The sequence below is a fragment of the Oncorhynchus clarkii genome, chromosome 28 (assembly GCF_045791955.1).
Source record: "Oncorhynchus clarkii lewisi isolate Uvic-CL-2024 chromosome 28, UVic_Ocla_1.0, whole genome shotgun sequence".
In the NCBI taxonomy this organism is placed as follows: domain Eukaryota; kingdom Metazoa; phylum Chordata; class Actinopteri; order Salmoniformes; family Salmonidae; genus Oncorhynchus; species Oncorhynchus clarkii.
This window is the reverse complement of record NC_092174.1, coordinates 12,685,896-12,703,815: the sequence shown is the minus strand read 5'-3', so window position 1 is coordinate 12,703,815 and position 17,920 is coordinate 12,685,896. Positions and strand designations below refer to the sequence as shown.

Here is a 17,920-nt window from a genome sequence, read left to right as displayed (position 1 = left end):
TATGTGTCTGACTGCAGTTTGAAGGAAGATGGTAAGTAGCGTTAGTGCAATTGCTAACTAGTGTTAACACAATGCTTGGAAATCTATGGGAACAGCTAGCATGCTAGCTGTTCCCGTAGACTTCCATTCATTGTGCTAACTCTAGTTAGCATTGTCTCGCAACACGACTTCTAACGTCCTTCATACTAGACACAGATACATAAAAATAGTATCAACAAGTTCATCTGACTCTGGGGAAGTAGATAATATGCTTAATTGCCAAAATCAGGAACTATTCCTTTAAACGTACCTGTAGCTGCTAGAGACCAACGATTTAAATGGCATTGCCCATAGGCAATAATAAACACTGTTCCCATCATAGCAGACTGCAATAAACCATTGATTTCTTTGTATTAAGTCTTAATTAGAGAGTCATGGTTATACCCTGGAAAGGTTGCGTTTGTTGATCAGCATGATGCACAAAGTTTAAATAGCACGCAGAGGTGTAAGGGAAATGTAATTAGACAATGCAATTATCCCAAAACAAATCCTCTCTCCCTCTTTCTGTTTCTCTCCATCTCTCTCGCTACTCAATCCACTTCCCCTCTTTCTCCATCCCTCTTCTCTGTCCTCGCTGTCTTTCCCTCCATCCTTTCCCCCCCTGTCTCTTCCCCTCTCTCCCCCTTCTCTCTTATACTGCTGATACAGTATGTACATGTCCTGATCCCATGTTGCCAGGTTACAAAGCCCAACATTACAGCAGGGTGTCATCTGGTCACAGATTAATAAGAGTGTTGCATCATTCTGGGGAAACACTGTAAAATTCTCCATCCATCCCGGCGATCTCGCGTTGTGTGTCTCTAGTTTTAATTACCAGTTGGAATGCTGACTGGAGCTTTCATTATATGAGGGCACAGGGAGGTCGCAGCGCAGATTTGCACACGCTCTGTTCCCTTCCCCAATGCTTGACGGGGTTTTATTAGACACGCTTAAAACGTGGATATAATGTAATTTTTTGGGGGGTTGCTGGATAAATAATGAAGTCTACAAAAACAAGATACTGTTCCCAGCAGAATTCTGCGTGTCTGTATTGCTCAGTCATATTCTTCTCACTCTCTCTCTCTTTCTTTCTCTCTCTCTCTCTCTCTTTCTCTCTTACTGGTAATGAGATTGTGAGGGAATTTTGATGTTTTTGTGTGTTTATGTTTTTATGCGGTTTAGTGGGGGGGTGGGTGGGGAGTATTTTGAGTATTTTGTAGCCATTAGTACTTATTGTTGGAAGAAAGAGCATCAAAAGTCTCTCTCTCTTTCTCTCTCTCTCTCTCTCTCTCTATCTCTCTCTCTCTCTGTCTCTCTGTCTCTCTGTCTCTCTCTCTCTCTCTCTCTCTCTCCCTCTGTCTCTCTGTCTCTCTGTCTCTCTTTCTCTTTCTCTCTCTCTCCCTCTGTCTCTCTGTCTCTCTGTCTCTCTCTCTCTCTCTCTCTCTCTCTCTCCCTCTGTCTCTCTGTCTCTCTGTCTCTCTCTCTCTTTCTCTCTCTCTCTGTCTCTCTGTCTCTCTGTCTCTCTCTCTCTCTCTCTCTCTCCCTCTGTCTCTCTGTCTCTCTGTCTCTCTGTCTCTCTGTCTCTCTCTCTCTCTCTCTCTCTCCCTCTGTCTCTCTGTCTCTCTGTCTCTCTCTCTCTTTCTCTCTCTCTCTGTCTCTCTGTCTCTCTGTCTCTCTGTCTCTCTCTCTCTCTCTCTCTCTCCCTCTGTCTTTCTGTCTCTCTGTCTCTCTCTCTCTGTCTCTCTCTCTCTGTCTCTCTGTCTCTCTGTCTCTCTGTCTCTGTGTGTGTGTGTGTTTGGAGAGTTAGTGCGCTAAAATGAACGTAAGAGGTTACGCCAGAAATTGAAATCGCCACCCATAGAACTTACTTTAGGACTGGCTGAAGATGCACTGTGTCAGTGTGGACATGGTCTGCCAGAATAGGATGTTACTGTCTGAACCACGGCGTCTGTTGGGCATGCTCTTGACTGAAATATTTAAGCTTGCTACTTTTCACCTCATACCCTTGAGTCATGCTGCAAGAATACTCCCATCAAAACCAGACACCAACCTTTTACTGTATATTTGGGAAACTTCACCCTTTTGTGGAACTAAATGACCCCAAACGTTCCACTGCCGTCCCAGTCTGAGACGAGCCATCCGCTCCGTCGCAGCACACTCTGACTATTCTGTGTCTGTCTGTACGGGACCATTTCACGGTAACAGAGTGATCCCAGCTAACAGCAAATGTTCCCACAACTTTAGAGAATGTTCCCTTAATAAGGGTCCCATGAGGTCATTACCTAAGTTTCCATGGGAATGTTCCAGTGACGTGCAAGGATTGTTTCCAAGAGAACATTCCCTTAACGTCAAACACAAACTACCCAGAAGGTGTTCTCAAAACATTCAATATTAACAGATAATTCTGCCACTTTATAACCAGTTATTTTGATGATAGTATGTATGCACTACTGTAAGATTTGATACACATTTTGACATTTCATCTTTTTGTTAGTAATACTGCACAATTCCTTTTTTTCCCTCATTTTGAAGCTTCTGTATTGCCTTTGTCTACAGCAGCCTTTCTACAAGTATGTGTCGCGACGTATCAGAGTAAATGTATTATTATTTCATTAATATCTGGAATTGATTTGTCCAAGTGCAACTGCACTCTCTGTTCGATGCGCTGTTTGCTTAGTGTCTCCGATCAGTTTGACAGCTGCGCGAGTGGGTGGGAGAAGCCCGTGTGCTTCGCGGTTTACCAGATCTATTTCTGCGGTTTTTCTTAAAGAACTCATCCACGACCCACACACTGCAGTGCTGTTGTTCAGCAGCATGTGATGTGCTGTCAGCCACTGACTTGTCATTCCCACTCGGCCTTAATCCCTGCTGTCATTGGACTCAAGCTAGCCACAAGTTCTGACTGATTTCAATTCAAATGAAACGCAAATACAGCGACGAGTTTCTCTCACCTTGGCTTAATGCAAACGTTGAGAAATATTGAAGAGCGCCCACAATGTGTTTTGTGTGGGGAAGTGATTTAGTTATGAGTCTCTCAAAGGGATCAAATTATAACTACACATCCTGACCAAATATCCACAGCATGACAGTAAACCCAGGAAGTTATTCAGAACAGGGCGGAATGCCTCAGGAAACGGTGCTTCGACGGTGGAAGTGGAAGTCAGCTAGCAAGGCATTATTGTCATTTTAAGGAAAAGGGGAAGGGGGATACCTAGTTAGTTGTACAACTACAGTGCCTTGCGAAAGTATTCGGCCCCCTTGAACTTTGCGACCTTTTGCCACATTTCAGGCTTCAAACATAAAGATATAAAACTGTATTTTTTTGTGAAGAATCAACAACAAGTGGGACACAATCATGAAGTGGAACGACATTTATTGGATATTTCAAACTTTTTTAACAAATCAAAAACTGAAAAATTGGGCGTGCAAAATTATTCAGCCCCCTTAAGTTAATACTTGTAGCGCCACCTTTTGCTGCGATTACAGCTGTAAGTCGCTTGGGGTATGTCTCTATCAGTTTTGCACATCAAGAGACTGACATTTTTTCCCATTCCTCCTTGCAAAACAGCTCGAGCTCAGTGAGGTTGGATGGAGAGCATTTGTGAACAGCAGTTTTCAGTTCTTTCCACAGATTCTCGATTGGATTCAGGTCTGGACTTTGACTTGGCCATTCTAACACCTGGATATGTTTATTTTTGAACCATTCCATTGTAGATTTTGCTTTATGTTTTGGATCATTGTCTTGTTGGAAGACAAATCTCCGTCCCAGTCTCAGGTCTTTTGCAGACTCCATCAGGTTTTCTTCCAGAATGGTCCTGTATTTGGCTCCATCCATCTTCCCATCAACTTTAACCATCTTCCCTGTCCCTGCTGAAGAAAAGCAGGCCCAAACCATGATGCTGCCACCACCATGTTTGACAGTGGGGATGGTGTGTTCAGCTGTGTTGCTTTTACGCCAAACATAACGTTTTGCATTGTTGCCAAAAAGTTCAATTTTGGTTTCATCTGACCAGAGCACCTTCTTCCACATGTTTGGTGTGTCTCCCAGGTGGCTTGTGGCAAACTTTAAACAACACTTTTTATGGATATCTTTAAGAAATGGCTTTCTTCTTGCCACTCTTCCATAAAGGCCAGATTTGTGCAATATACGACTGATTGTTGTCCTATGGACAGAGTCTCCCACCTCAGCTGTAGATCTCTGCAGTTCATCCAGAGTGATCATGGGCCTCTTGGCTGCATCTCTGATCAGTCTTCTCCTTGTATGAGCTGAAAGTTTAGAGGGACGGCCAGGTCTTGGTAGATTTGCAGTGGTCTGATACTCCTTCCATTTCAATATTATCGCTTGCACAGTGCTCCTTGGGATGTTTAAAGCTTGGGAAATCTTTTTGTATCCAAATCCGGCTTTAAACTTCTTCACAACAGTATCTCGGACCTGCCTGGTGTGTTCCTTGTTCTTCATGATGCTCTTTGCGCTTTTAACGGACCTCTGAGACTATCACAGTGCAGGTGCATTTATACGGAGACTTGATTACACACAGGTGGATTGTATTTATCATCATTAGTCATTTAGGTCAACATTGGATCATTCAGAGATCCTCACTGAACTTCTGGAGAGAGTTTGCTGCACTGAAAGTAAAGGGGCTGAATAATTTTGCACGCCCAATTTTTCAGTTTTTGATTTGTTAAAAAAGTTTGAAATATCCAATAAATGTCGTTCTACTTCATGATTGTGTCCCACTTGTTGTTGATTCTTCACAAAAAAATACAGTTTTATATCTTTATGTTTGAAGCCTGAAATGTGGCAAAAGGTCGCAAAGTTCAAGTGGGCCGAATACAGCCCCCGAATCAAGGGGGCTGAAATGTGTCTTCCGCATTTAACCCAGGAACAGTAGGTTAACTGCCTTGCTGAGGGGCAGAACGACAGCTAACAGGTGATGGATGATAAGCAGGAATAAGGGAGTACTATCTCTTATAGTTGTCGATGTGAGTTTCTCTTTCAAACAATCCCCTTGTCCACAGCTAATATGCTAGCTAACGTTAGCCAAAGCAAGCTAGCTAGCTACTGATAGTGCAACCCTAAGAACAGTAGAGATGAATATTAAAAATGATCAGGCCTACTGTACATCTTACTTTGAAATTGTTGAAAACAAGTCTAGGTTGGAACTGTTGCGGTTAAAATACAAGTAATCATTTTTATACTGAACTGGAATAAACCGATTGAAGCAAGATGCTTTCTGAGGCAAACACACTCACACAGTTCTGTGTTGCTCATCTACTGCAGGAAGTGGTCTCCTGCCTGACTGAGAAAGCAGTAGATGTTCTGATCCAGTTTGGCACCACATACCTATGCAAGTCAGGGTTCTCAACTCTGGCGTGCTTTAAAAACAAGTACAGAAACAGACTCCATGCTGAGCATGACCTCAGTGTTGAACTGTCAAAACCTGAGCCCAGAATAGACCTGCTTGTTGAAAACTTCAACCAGTCACACACCTCTCATTAGGACTCTGTGTGTGTGTGTGTGTGTGTGTGTGTGTGTGTGTGTGTGTGTGTGTGTGTGTGTGTGTGTGTGTGTGTGTGTGTTCTGGTCTACATCGGTGTGATGTGATCAATCCTTTGTTCCTGTTCAGAATATATATACGGCTCTGGAAAAAATGAATAGACCACTGCAAAATTACCAGTTTCTCTGGTTTTTACTATTTATTGGTATGTGTTTGGGTAAAATGAAGATTTTTGTTTTATTCTATAAACTACTGACAACATTTATACCAAATTCCAAATGAAAATATTTGTCGGAAGTTTACATACACCTTAGCCAAATGCATTTCAATTCAGTTTCTCACAATTCCTGACATTTAATCCTAGTAAAAATTCCCGGTCTTAGGTCAGTTAGGATCACCACTTTCACCACCGCTGAGCAGCCTTTCAGGTTATGTCGATATAGGACTCGTTTTCACAAGGTCCTTTGCTGTTGTTCTGGGATTGATTTGCACTTTTTGCACCAAAGTACATTCATCTCTAGGAGACAGAATGCACAGTGTCCCCGGTTCGCCAGCACAGCCCAGTGCGGTCTGTTCCACCCTGCCGCACTTGCCGGGCTACAGGGGGTATCCAGCCAGGACAGGTTGTGCAGGCTCGGTGCTCGAGACCTCCAGTGCGCCTCCACAGTCCGGTCCATCCGGTGCCTCCTCCATCTACCAGGCCTCCTGTGGCAGCCCCACGCACCAGGCTGTCTCTCCGTCTCCTCCCTCCAGGTGCTCCCGCCTTTCCAGTGCTTCCAGAGCCTCCCTCCTGTCCGGAGCTGCCAGAGCCTCCCTCCTGTCCAGGAGCTGTCGGAGCCGCCCGTCAGTCAGGAGCTGCCGGAGCCGCCCGTCAGTCAGGAGCTGCCGGAGCCACACGTCAGTCAGGAGCTACCGGAGCCGCCCTTCACTCCGGGACAGTTAGATAAACAAGATTTTAAGCTTTCTGCCCATATAAGATATGTCTATGCCCTGGGAAATGTTCTTGTTACTTACAACCTCATGCTAATCACATTAGTGCACATTAGCTCAACCATCCCGGTGGAGGGACACCGATCCCATAGAGGATAAGGCCACATCGAAATTGAGACCAGGATGTTTAGGAGTGGGGTGAAAAGTGCCAGCTAGACATGTCATCTGCTCATTAGAATGAAGCAAACTGTTCCTTTTCCTCGGATTGAAAGGTCAAACGGGCGCAAAGCTTCCAGAACTTTTTCAGAAGAGATTTTGTGTGTGTGTGTGTGTGTGTGTGTGTGTGTGTGTGTGTGTGTGTGTGTGTGCACTAGTGTGCATGTACATGATCGCATGTGTGAGCGTACTGTATGTGTGTGAATACACAACGCGTGTGCGTGTGTGTCTCTGAACTTAAAGTTTGAAAAGCTTTTAGTTTATTCGGTCAGCGTATTTGCGTGGTGGGTTTCGAGGAAGTCATTAAATTGCAGTGGATTGTCAGCACCCATCTAAAAGTAATCTCCTGGTGTATTGAATGGCCTATTAGCTTGCTCTATCTCTCCATCTCTCTCGCTCTCTGTCTGCACTTGCGTAGGAGTTCAGTGTGTCATTGGGACTCGGTCAGTGGTTTCCTTTGAGTCGAGGGAGCTCTACAGAGATGAACTGTACTTTATACACAGCAGGGTACTGAGTGAGTGAGTGGCCACAACTGTCTGTGGCTTCAGATAGAGATGTCAACCGTTCTCCAGAAACTGTGTCTGGGAGAATACAGTTATAAATTCTGACATGAAAATAGAGCTCTTTGGCCACGCATGCCAGTAGTGGGTTTGACGTTGCAAAACGGAAGCATATGCAGAAAGTTACCTCGTACCTACTGTAAATATGGAGGTGGATCTTTGATGTTATGGGGGTGTTTTGCTTTCACTGGTCCTGGGGCCCTTGTTAAGGTCAAAGGCATCATTAACTTGAAGTATGGAACTCCCAATGTGTTCTCCAGTCTCATAAAACATTTTAGAAAAAGCCTGTTGTTATCGCCACAAGGGGAGGGTGCTGGAGTACTGAAAACAGGGGTACCAATCCTTTTCATCCCTATCTTTTTGAGGTTGTTGTATTACTTGTTGAATTAAATCTCTATCTCTAAGCAATTGTATTAGTATAAAATAATATGTTCAAATTGTTTGAGCATACAATACAGCTCAGTATTTGTATAATTTATTATTATTTTTTCTCGTCTTTATTAAGGATAACCTGACTGTATTTGCAAACTAAATCGAAAGAGTCACCCCAATTGAGCATTGCCTGTGGGCAATTTAAGTTGCAGTTTAGTCTGTTTAGCTGTGGGCATTGATCAAGGGCTTGTAACAGCTTTTGTACCTGTGAGGCAAACAAAAGCAACATCGCCAGGACCCAAAATCAGATAGTTTAGTGTGTTTCTCATGAATACTGGTTGGGAGAGCGATATCATATCCCTCGGTATGTTAGAGAGAGAAATAGAGCTGTCTATGCATATTAGCTTCATGGTTATTGATAGTACTGTTTAGCTATTCTTTTCATGGCCGGGCAAACCTAAAAAAATCATCTGACATCGTCTTTCTCTCTATCTCCCCATTCTCCTCTTTCTTCTCCACAGTGAACAAACACAAGCCGTGGATCGAGACGTCGTACCATGGGGTGATCACGGAGAACATGGACACCGTCCTGCTGGACCCTCCCTTGGTGGCCTTGGACAAGGACGCCCCTGTCCCCTACGCAGGTAGAGACACAACTTCCCTGTTTTCCCATCCTAAACGTCCTTCAAGGAACCTGATGCTGTGGGCTCAGGGTGCTTCACTGACATGCTGCACAGTAATAGCTGTTCATGTGAGGCTGCGGTTGATTGGCATAACTGGGCTGACTTCCGTGAGTGTCTTCCTACCCAGAATGCACTCATACTCTTTCCTCACTTTGAGAGGTACATCTCAACAGCCCGGTCTGTGCCTGAAAGGTAGTGTGTATTTATGAATACATTCCTTCACAAGGCACTGTTATCTACAAACATTCACACTTCCTTGGTCTGACTGTCCAAAAAAAGGAGGGAAAAAAAGAGTTATAACCTGAGCTGCTGGAGAGGGGAGAAACTTATTGAGATACCTTTAAATACTGATACCCCTTGAGCAACTATATTAGTCCCCTTTGACATGACATGGAAATACCCTGGACATCTTCCATGCTCCTTGAATATCCATGATATGCTTGAGGCAGAAGTTGCCCTTATCCACTGATCTGGGATCAGCTTACCCTATCTCGTATCCTAACCTTAACCTTTAGGGGGATGCAAAGTATCAGCAGAACAAGGGCATCCTACATTTGTGGTAAAGGGCAAATTTACTTTAAGTATATTTCAAGGAATACAGTGTACAGTCTTTACATGGCATTTCCAGGTCATGTCATCTTAGATATGTGGTTATACAGTGCATTGGGAAAGACCTCTTGACTTTTTCAAAATGTTGTTACATTAGTCTTATTCTAAAAATGTATTTAAAATTTTTTCCTCATCAATCTACACACAATACCCCATAATGACATTTCTGCAAATGTATAAAAAATAAAAAACTTCTGGCGGGGTCACTCTAGGACATTCAGAGACTTGTCCCGAAGCCACTCCTGCGTTATCTTGGCTGTGTACTTAGGGTCGTTGTTCTGTTGTAAGGTGAACCTTCGCCCCAGTCTGAGGTCCTGAGCGGTCTGGAGCAGGTTTTCATCAAAGATCTCTCTGTACTTTGCTCCGTTCATCTTTCACTCGATCCTCACTAGTGTCCCAGTCCCTGCCACTGAAAAACATCCCCACAGCATGACGCTGCCACCACCATGCTTCACCGTAGGGATTATGCCAGGTTTCCTCCAGATGTTACACTAGGCATTCAGGCCAAAGAGTTGGTTACCCCCCATTTTTGGTTTCATCGTGCCAGAGAATCTTATTTCTCATGGTCTGAGAATCCTTTAGGGGCCTTTTGGCAAACTCCAAGTGGGCTGTCATGTACCTTTTACTGAGGAGTGGCTTCCATCTGGCCACTTTACCATAAAGGCTTGATTTATGGAGTTCTGCAGAGATTGTTGTCCTTCTGGAAGGTTCTCCCATCTCCACAGAGTAAATCTGGAACTTTGTCAGAGTGACCATTGGGTTCTTGGTCACCTCCCTGATCAAAGCCCTTCTCCCCCGATTGCTCAGTTCGGCCGGGCAGCAATCTTCTTTAATTTAAGAACAATGGAGGCCAGTTTTCTTGGGGACTTTCAATGCTGCAGACATTTTTTGGTACCCTTCCCTAGATCTGTGCCTCGACACAGTCCTGTCTCAGAGCTCTATAGGCAATTCCTTCGACCTCATGGCTTGGTTTTTGCTCTGACATGCACTGTCAGCTGTGGGACCTTATATAGACAGGTGTGGGCCTTTCCAAATCATGTCCAACCAATTGAATATACGACAGGTGGGTCACAATCAAGTTGTAGAAACATCTCAAGGATGATCAATGGAAACAGGATGCACCTGAGCTCAATTTGGACTTTCATAGCAAAGGGTCTGGGTATTTCTGTTTTTTTTATTTTTAATACATTTGCAAATATTTCTAAAAAAACGTTTTTTTGCTTTATGTGGTATTTGGGGTATATTGATGAGGGAAAATTTGTTTTAATCAATTTTAGAATAACGATGCAAGGTAACAAAATGTGGAAAAAGTCAAGGGGTCTGAAGACTTTCCAAATGCACTGTATGGGAAACATCTACCCTCTCCCTAAATACATACACTATCAAATGATGATAGGCCTGCAGTTGAGTGCATGGCTCTGGCTTGTGACTGAAGTTAAATCACAGTGTCACACAGGTAGGTGACAGTGACATGTGACTTATAATTAGACAGTGTGGGTTTTTTTTGCTCCCGGGAAAACGAGGAGGCTTTGTGATAGGTACTGCTTTACACATCCTTAAATTAAAATAGCTCTAATTAATTTTCACTCTTGACAGCTGTGGAGAACTGATGTTAGGTGCCATTATTTTTCTATTACAATTTCTTTTCAAAACATTGTAATGGTTTGAATCAGAGTACATGCAAGACTATACATTCATAACTTTTTTTAAGAACGCTTGTATGTACACTGAATTCGAAAGGTATTCAGACCCCTTGATTTTTCCCCTACATTTTTGTTACGTTACAGCCTTATTCTAAAATTAAATCAATTCATTTTCTCACTAACAGTATCTTCCGCATATAGGGCAGAGCTGGTTTAGGGACACATTTCAAACTCTCAGCAACCAACTCCGAGACCAAGCCAGTGAAATTCTAATGGTTAAGCAACAAAAGCGTCAACAAAAAACCCAATGGTTTGTGAATATTTATCTCTGTGATTAACAATCTGCTCTGTGACTCCAGAAGGTCACCACTGGTAAAATATCAACGGAGAGGGAAAGTGGTGATGTGTTATTTTTTTGGTGACTTGTGATATTTCTCCCTATCTTTTCCGTGGCGCCTAGCTAATGAATGAAACCCATAAAATGGCTACCAAGGAGATTTTCGAAAAAAACGCTGGCAGAAAAGACACTCTGTCCTAGTCTGTCTTTCTCGGGTTTTGTTCTCTCAATCTCCTCAATTCTCCATGTCTCACTCTTGCCCTTTCCAACTCTGTTTGTCTAGGGTTCTCCTTTGCATTTTTCTCATTCCTCTCTATTTCTCCACCCATGTCTCTCTCTCTCTCTCTCTCTCTCTCTCTCTCTCTCACTCACTCCTTCACTATCTCTCTCTCGCTTATTGCCGTTCTTCTTCACTCTACCATTGTCTTTCTCCTTTCCTCTCATTCCCCCATTCCCTCCCTCCCTCTTTCCTTCTCTCTTTCTCGCATTCCCCCTGATTTTCTCTCTCTTCATCCCAGCCATTCTCTCTCTCCTTTCTTTCTCTTTCCCTCAATGCCCAGCCAGCCCATGCAGCCGCAGCAGGCAGTGACTTATGCAGCTTTGCTCTCCCTCATCCATTCTGGTTTTGTTTCTGTGGAGAAAGGAGTGGGCCGTCGTTCTGGCACCACATTAATTGCTCTGTGGGAACATGGACGGGGATTGTTAAGTGCTTTGCCATTCCTCCATCCCTCCCTCCTCCTTCCTCCTCCCCCTATCCTCCTCTCACAGCAGCTCCACTTTGATGTAAAAGAATGATGAGCCTAAAGTCGATGATATATGGTGAGACAGGAACGAGAGGAGATGAATGGTTATTTGGGCGAGCCGTGACCATGCCCCTGCGGAGAGGAGGAGCGTGGGTCTTGTGTATGCACAGAGCGTTCTCAATCAAATCAGTGCGAGGGATGTGACTGGGGACTGGGGGGGGGGGGGGGGGGGGGGGGGGACCGCAGGAAAAGAGGCAGTTACGCCAGTCCTCTCGTCCATTCATCTCTCCTACAGGATGATGCTCATTCCGTATTGTTCCCCCTGTAAAGTTAGTTCCCCCTCCACACACGCACACATGCAAGGTTAGAGAACAAAAAGAGTATCGGGAGCGGTTTAGAGAAAGAGGATGGTTTCGTGTGTGTGTGTGTGTGTGTGTGTGTGTGTGTGTGTGTGTGTGTGTGTGTGTGTGTGTGTGTGTGTGTGTGTGTGTGTGTGTGTGTGTGTGTGTGTGTGTGTGTGTGTGTGTGTGTGTGTGTGTGTGTGAGAGAGAGTGAGAGGGAAATGAGCGAGAGAAATGGTAATTAGTGAGTGAAAGTGAACATGAGGAATAGAGTGAGGAGAGAAACTTGTCTTGTTATCATGAAAGAACCTTGACAGTGGCTATGGATGACAAGTTGTGCATTTGTAAGGAGAATGCACACTCAAATGAAATTTGTCAAATGCACACAGTTTCAGACTAGAGAAATTCAATTTCAACAACAACAACCATAATTGATACTTTCTACCCTCCCTCAAAAAACGACTTATTTATAAACCATGAGGCAAAATGAACGGGGTGGAAATTAATTTGTTTGACATTTTTGGGGGCTACATTTTTACACTGCTCATAAGTGTCACTGTTTTCAAACCACACCATGCCACTTCAAATTTTCAGCTTGGCAGCTCAGGCTATTTGTGCCAAGTGTTTGTCACGCAACAGTTAAAGTATCATATTCCCACGTGGTTTGATTATGAAGACAGCATGATTAAACACCACCTTTCAATAAAATCCTTATCTGCATGTTTGTCGGTTAATAGACTGTTGATGAGTCTTATGGGCTCCATCCAAAGTGGCACCATATTCCTTATTTAGTGCACTACTTTTGTCCTGAGCCCTATGGGTGCACTACGTCGTCAATATAGCCATTTCAGACACAGCTATGATGTTTTTAATGTTTTAATGCCTGTGGCACATGGTCCCATGAGGCATATAATTTGAATCATTTAAGGTGGAGGATGTTAATGTCTGCGAATCACATTAGCACGTTTCACATGCATGAGTACGTGCGCACGCACACACACTTGTGGGTGCAAATGTATGTGCTTGCAAACACATACACACAGACACACGCACACACACACTGTAACAGCTACGATAAATGTGCAGTGGGGAATCTATAGATTTCCAGACTTTACACATGTACACATATATCAAACAGATGCTTAGACTGATACTTGTTATTGTTGACAAGATGTTCAAAGGATTTTTGAACGATCATATAATGATCCTGAGTAATGATCGGGATCATGTGGATTACGTGGGCAGTAACAGCAGTAAAATACACAAACTACACTATAGGATGTCATAACAACAGTTGAAGTATCTCTCTTGTAAAATATAATAATTCTGTCAACTGACATTTTATTGTATATTTTTCTGAGGAGATTTAATGTCTGCTGACAGAATTATTCCCTTTCAATAATAATAATAAAGTAGTTTATTCAACATTGGATGTCTCGATTGGACGTCTGAACTTCCAATTGGATATTGTTTAGCACTGAATAATCAATGATTTGCCCCTGAGGCAGCCTGGTTGGCTAATTACTCCAATTTCTTAAGTAGACTGGTGTGATTGAAATTCTGGACACTTCAAATGCCTCTTTCGATTTCCCATGGGTTACAGTGTATTCAGGAAGGATTCAGACCGTTTCACTTTTTTCCACATTTTGTTATGTTACAGCGTTATTCTAAAATTGATTAAATATTGTTTTTTTTACACTTAATACCCCATAATGAGGCAAAAACAGTTTTTTAGAACATTTAGCAAATTTCAATTTATTTTTGAAAACAGAAATACCTTATTTACATAAGTGTTCAGACCCTTTGCTATGAGACTTGAAGTTGAGTGCAGGTGCATTCTGTTTCCATTGGTCATCCAAGAGATGAGATAAATTAAATTGATTGGACATGATTTGGAAAGGCACACACCTGTTTATTTAAGTTCCCACAGTTGACAGTGCATGTCAGAGCAAAAATCAAGCCGTGAGGTCAAAGGAATTGTCCCTAGAGCTCCGAACACAGGATTATGTCGAGGCACAGATATGGGGAAGGGTACCAATAAATGTATGCAGCATTGAAGGTCCCCAAGAACATATTGGCCGCCGTCATTCTTAAATGGAAGACGTTTGGCACCACCAAGACTCTTCCTAGAGCTGGCCACCCGGCCAAACCGCAATCGGCAGAGAGGGGCCATGGTCAGGGAGGTGACCAGGAACCCGATGGTCACCTTGACAGAGCTCCAGAGTTCCAGAAGCCACTCCTCAGTAAAAGGCACAAGACAGCCAGCTTGGAGTTTTCAAAAAGGCACCTAAAGGACTCACAGGCCATGAGAAACAATATTCTCTGGTTTGATGAAACCAAGATTGAACTCTTTGGCCTGAATGCTAAGCGTCACATCTGGATGAAACCTGGCACCATCCCTACGGTGAAGCATGGTTGTGGCCGCATCATGCAGTGGGGATGTTATTCAGTGGCAGGGTTTGAGAGACTAGTGAGGATTGAGGGAAAGATGAACGGAGCAAAGTGCAGAGAGATCCTTGATAAAAACCTGCTCCAGAGCGCTCAGAGTGTGTCCCCTCAGCTGATTATCAGCTACAGTCACACACACATGGGTCTCAAAATACGATTATCTTCCTCAATAGTGTGCAGCAAATTCTACAAGATGAAAAGACAAAATTAGTATAAAACCTGAAAATTACTGCATAATACATTTCCAAAATGTAACATAATATCAAACAAACATTTTTCAGATTGGTGCAAAGGTTCACCGTCCAACAGGACAACAACCCTAAGCACACAGCCAAGACAACTCAGGAGAAGTCTCTGAATGTCCTTGAGTGGCCCAGCCAGAGCACGGACTTGAACCCAATCGAACATCTCTGGATAGACCTGAAAATAGCTGTCCATCAATGCTACCCATTCATCCTGACAGAGATTGAGCGGATCTGCAGAGAAGAATGAGAGAAATTCCCCAAATACAGGGTGTGTCAAGCTTGTAGCGTCATACCAAAAAAGAATCAAGGCTGTAATCGCTGCCAAAGGTGCTCCAACAAAGTACTGAGTAAAGGGTCTGAATACTTATGAAAATGTGATATTTCATTTTTTTTTTATATATATATGTACTTTATTTTTAATACAAAAAACAGTTTTTGCTTTGTCATTCTGGAATATCGTGTGTAGATTCATGAGGAAAACAATTGAATCCATTTTAGAATAAGGCTGTAGCGTAACAAAATGTGGAAAAAGTCAAGGGGTCTGAATACTTTCCAAAAGCACTCTAACTGACTCTTTTCCTGAATCATTCATTCTATATCCTGTCAGAATTTGAAAAGAAATAGTAGGAATTTGGGGTATGTGAAATGTTTTTGTTTTATATTGTGACATTTTTTAAATGTATTATGCTTTAATTGCCAGGATGTCATACTCATTTCGGCTTTTCATCTAATAGAATTCCCTGCACACTATTGAGGAAAATAATGGTATTTCGAGACCCACGTGTGACTATAGCTGATCATCAGCAGTTAAATGACTCATTCGCAGTAAGATTAACCTAATATGCTGTTATTGGTTGCTTGCTGCATTTGTTTTCACTAAACAGTACATTCTAAATAGTACATAGCTCGATTAGTACACAGTTTGCAGTTAAAGTACGTAGTAGGCAAGACAGGTTTCGGACATGGCCTGTGAAAAACAATGAAAGAGACACAAAGAGAGAGAGAGAGGAAGAGACACATATTAGTGTTTCACATAGGATTTTTTGAACAGAGGTGGCAAAGGAAGCGGGATGGTGTCTGGTGCTCTTTGCTGGGGAGGTCCAGGGGAAATATAACTGATGCGAGCCACTGCAGCACTGTAGGGAGCTGATGAGGAGCATGCAGTGGCAGGGCTCGCTCTGTTTGCCACAAATACAAAGTTGAAGTCGGAAGAGAGAATGATTTATTTCAGCTTTTATTTCTTTCATCACATTCCCAGTGGGTCAGAAGTTTACATACACTCCATTAGTATTTGGTAGCATTGCCTTAAATTGTTTAACTTGGGTCAAACATTTTGGGTAGCCTTCCACAAGCTTCCCACAATAAGTTGGGTGAATTTTGGCCCATTCCTCCTGACAGAGCTGGTGTACCTGAGTCAGCTTTTTAGGCCTCCTTGCTCGCACATGCTTTTTCAGTTCTGCCCACACATTTTTTATAGGTTTGAGGTCAATGTTTTCTGATGGCCACTCCAATACCTTGACTTTGTTGTCCTTAAGCCATTTTGCTACAACTTTGGAAGAATGCTTGTGGTCATTGTCCATTTGGAAGAACCATTTGTGACCAAGCTTTAACTTAATGTCTTGAGATGTTGCTTCAATATATCCACATAATTGTCCTCCCTCATGATGCCATCTATTTTGTGAAGTGCACCAGTCCCTCCTGCAGCAAAGCACAACCACAGCATGATGCTGCCACCACCGTGCTTCACGGTTGGGATGGTGTTCTACGGCTTGCAAGCCTCCCCCTTTTTCCTCCAAACATAACGATGGTCATTATGGCCAAACAGTTCTATTGTTGTTTCATCAGACCAGACGACATTTCTCCAAAAAGTATGATCTTTGTCCTCATGTGAAGTTGCAAACCGTAGTCTGGCTTTTTTATACCGGTTTTGGAGCAGTGGCTTCTTCCTTGCTGAGCGGCCTTTCAGGTTATGTCGATATAGGACTTGTTTTACTGTGGACATTTGTCCCTGTTTCCACCAGCATCTTCACAAGGTCCTTTGCTGTTGTTCTAGGATGGATTTGCACTGCACCAAAGTATGTTAATCTCTAGGAGATAGCACAAAGTAGATGACAGCACAAAGTAGTCATGCACAAGTAGATGTCCTAACCGACTTGCCAAAACTATAGTTTGTTAACAAGAAATTTGAAAAACAAGTTTTAATGACTCCAACCTAAGTGTATGTAAACTTCCGACTTAAACTGTATGTTGTAACTTGTCACACTGAACGTAAAGGATAGTGCAAGATTTCCTACTTACCCAGAGTCCGATAATCTCATGTATACAATTTGTATGTCTGCGTGCAGTTTGAAGGAATGACTGGCATGCTAGCTGTTTCCATATACTGCTAAATTACTGGGTGCAAAGTTGATTGCATGTTTCTCGCAGAAACATGGCTGTCTTCAGACTGTAGTGCCATTCTTTTTGAAGCATCCCCCAGACTACAGCTTTTCATACTCTATCGGAAAAGAGGAAATGGGTGGGAGGACCATCTCTATTTTTACGAATGCTCTCACCTGTAAGGACATTTCATTTGGCGACTTTGGATCTTTAGAACATCATGCTATACTGTTTAAATGTCAGCCACCAGTCCTGGCTCTGTATAGGCCACCAAAGCAATGCCCCACTTTCTTTACAGATTTTTCTGAACTATTGTCTATTGTCCTTGAGAACTATTATAAAATCATTGTGTTGGGCGATTTTAATATTCATGTTGAATATTCATGTTGAAGAAACTGACTCCAAGGCGATTTAATTTATTAATCTTTTGAACTGTATGGACTTTACTGGGCTATCGTACCTCTGAAGTTGCTACATATTTTATTTTGTGTATAAACAATACACCATCACCTATTCTGTCTTCCTCTTGTGATGATTTAGTTGATAACTTTCATAGCAAATTAATAGCCATAGCTATTAATGGCCATAGCTCCAATGATGTTGAAAACAAATCAACTTAAGAGAAATTACAGAAAGGCAATTGTGGAGAAAGTTGCAGATCCATTATGATTTTCTGAGAAAGCAACTTGGCATATATAGTACCAGTCACACACCTCATTCCAGGGTTTTTGTTTATTCTTACTATTTTCTACATTGTAGAATAATAGTGAAGACATCTAAACTATGAATTAACACATATGGAATCATGTAGTAACCAAGAAAATATATCACAAAACAAAATATATTTTAGATTCTTCAAAGTAGCCACCCTTTGCCTTGATAACAGCTTTGAACACTC

At 42.6% G+C, this 17,920-nt stretch overlaps 1 protein-coding gene across 1 annotated transcript in view; it reads left to right on the top strand.

Moving 5' to 3' along the window:
* The window catches only part of LOC139387298 (calsyntenin-2-like), a 278,601-nt gene that overhangs the window by 115,582 nt on the left and 145,099 nt on the right, over nt 1-17,920 (top strand). The window contains exon 2 of the mRNA XM_071133412.1: nt 8,116-8,238. Within this exon, the coding sequence (XP_070989513.1) occupies nt 8,116-8,238 (123 nt within the window). The remainder of the gene's footprint in view (nt 1-8,115; nt 8,239-17,920) is intronic.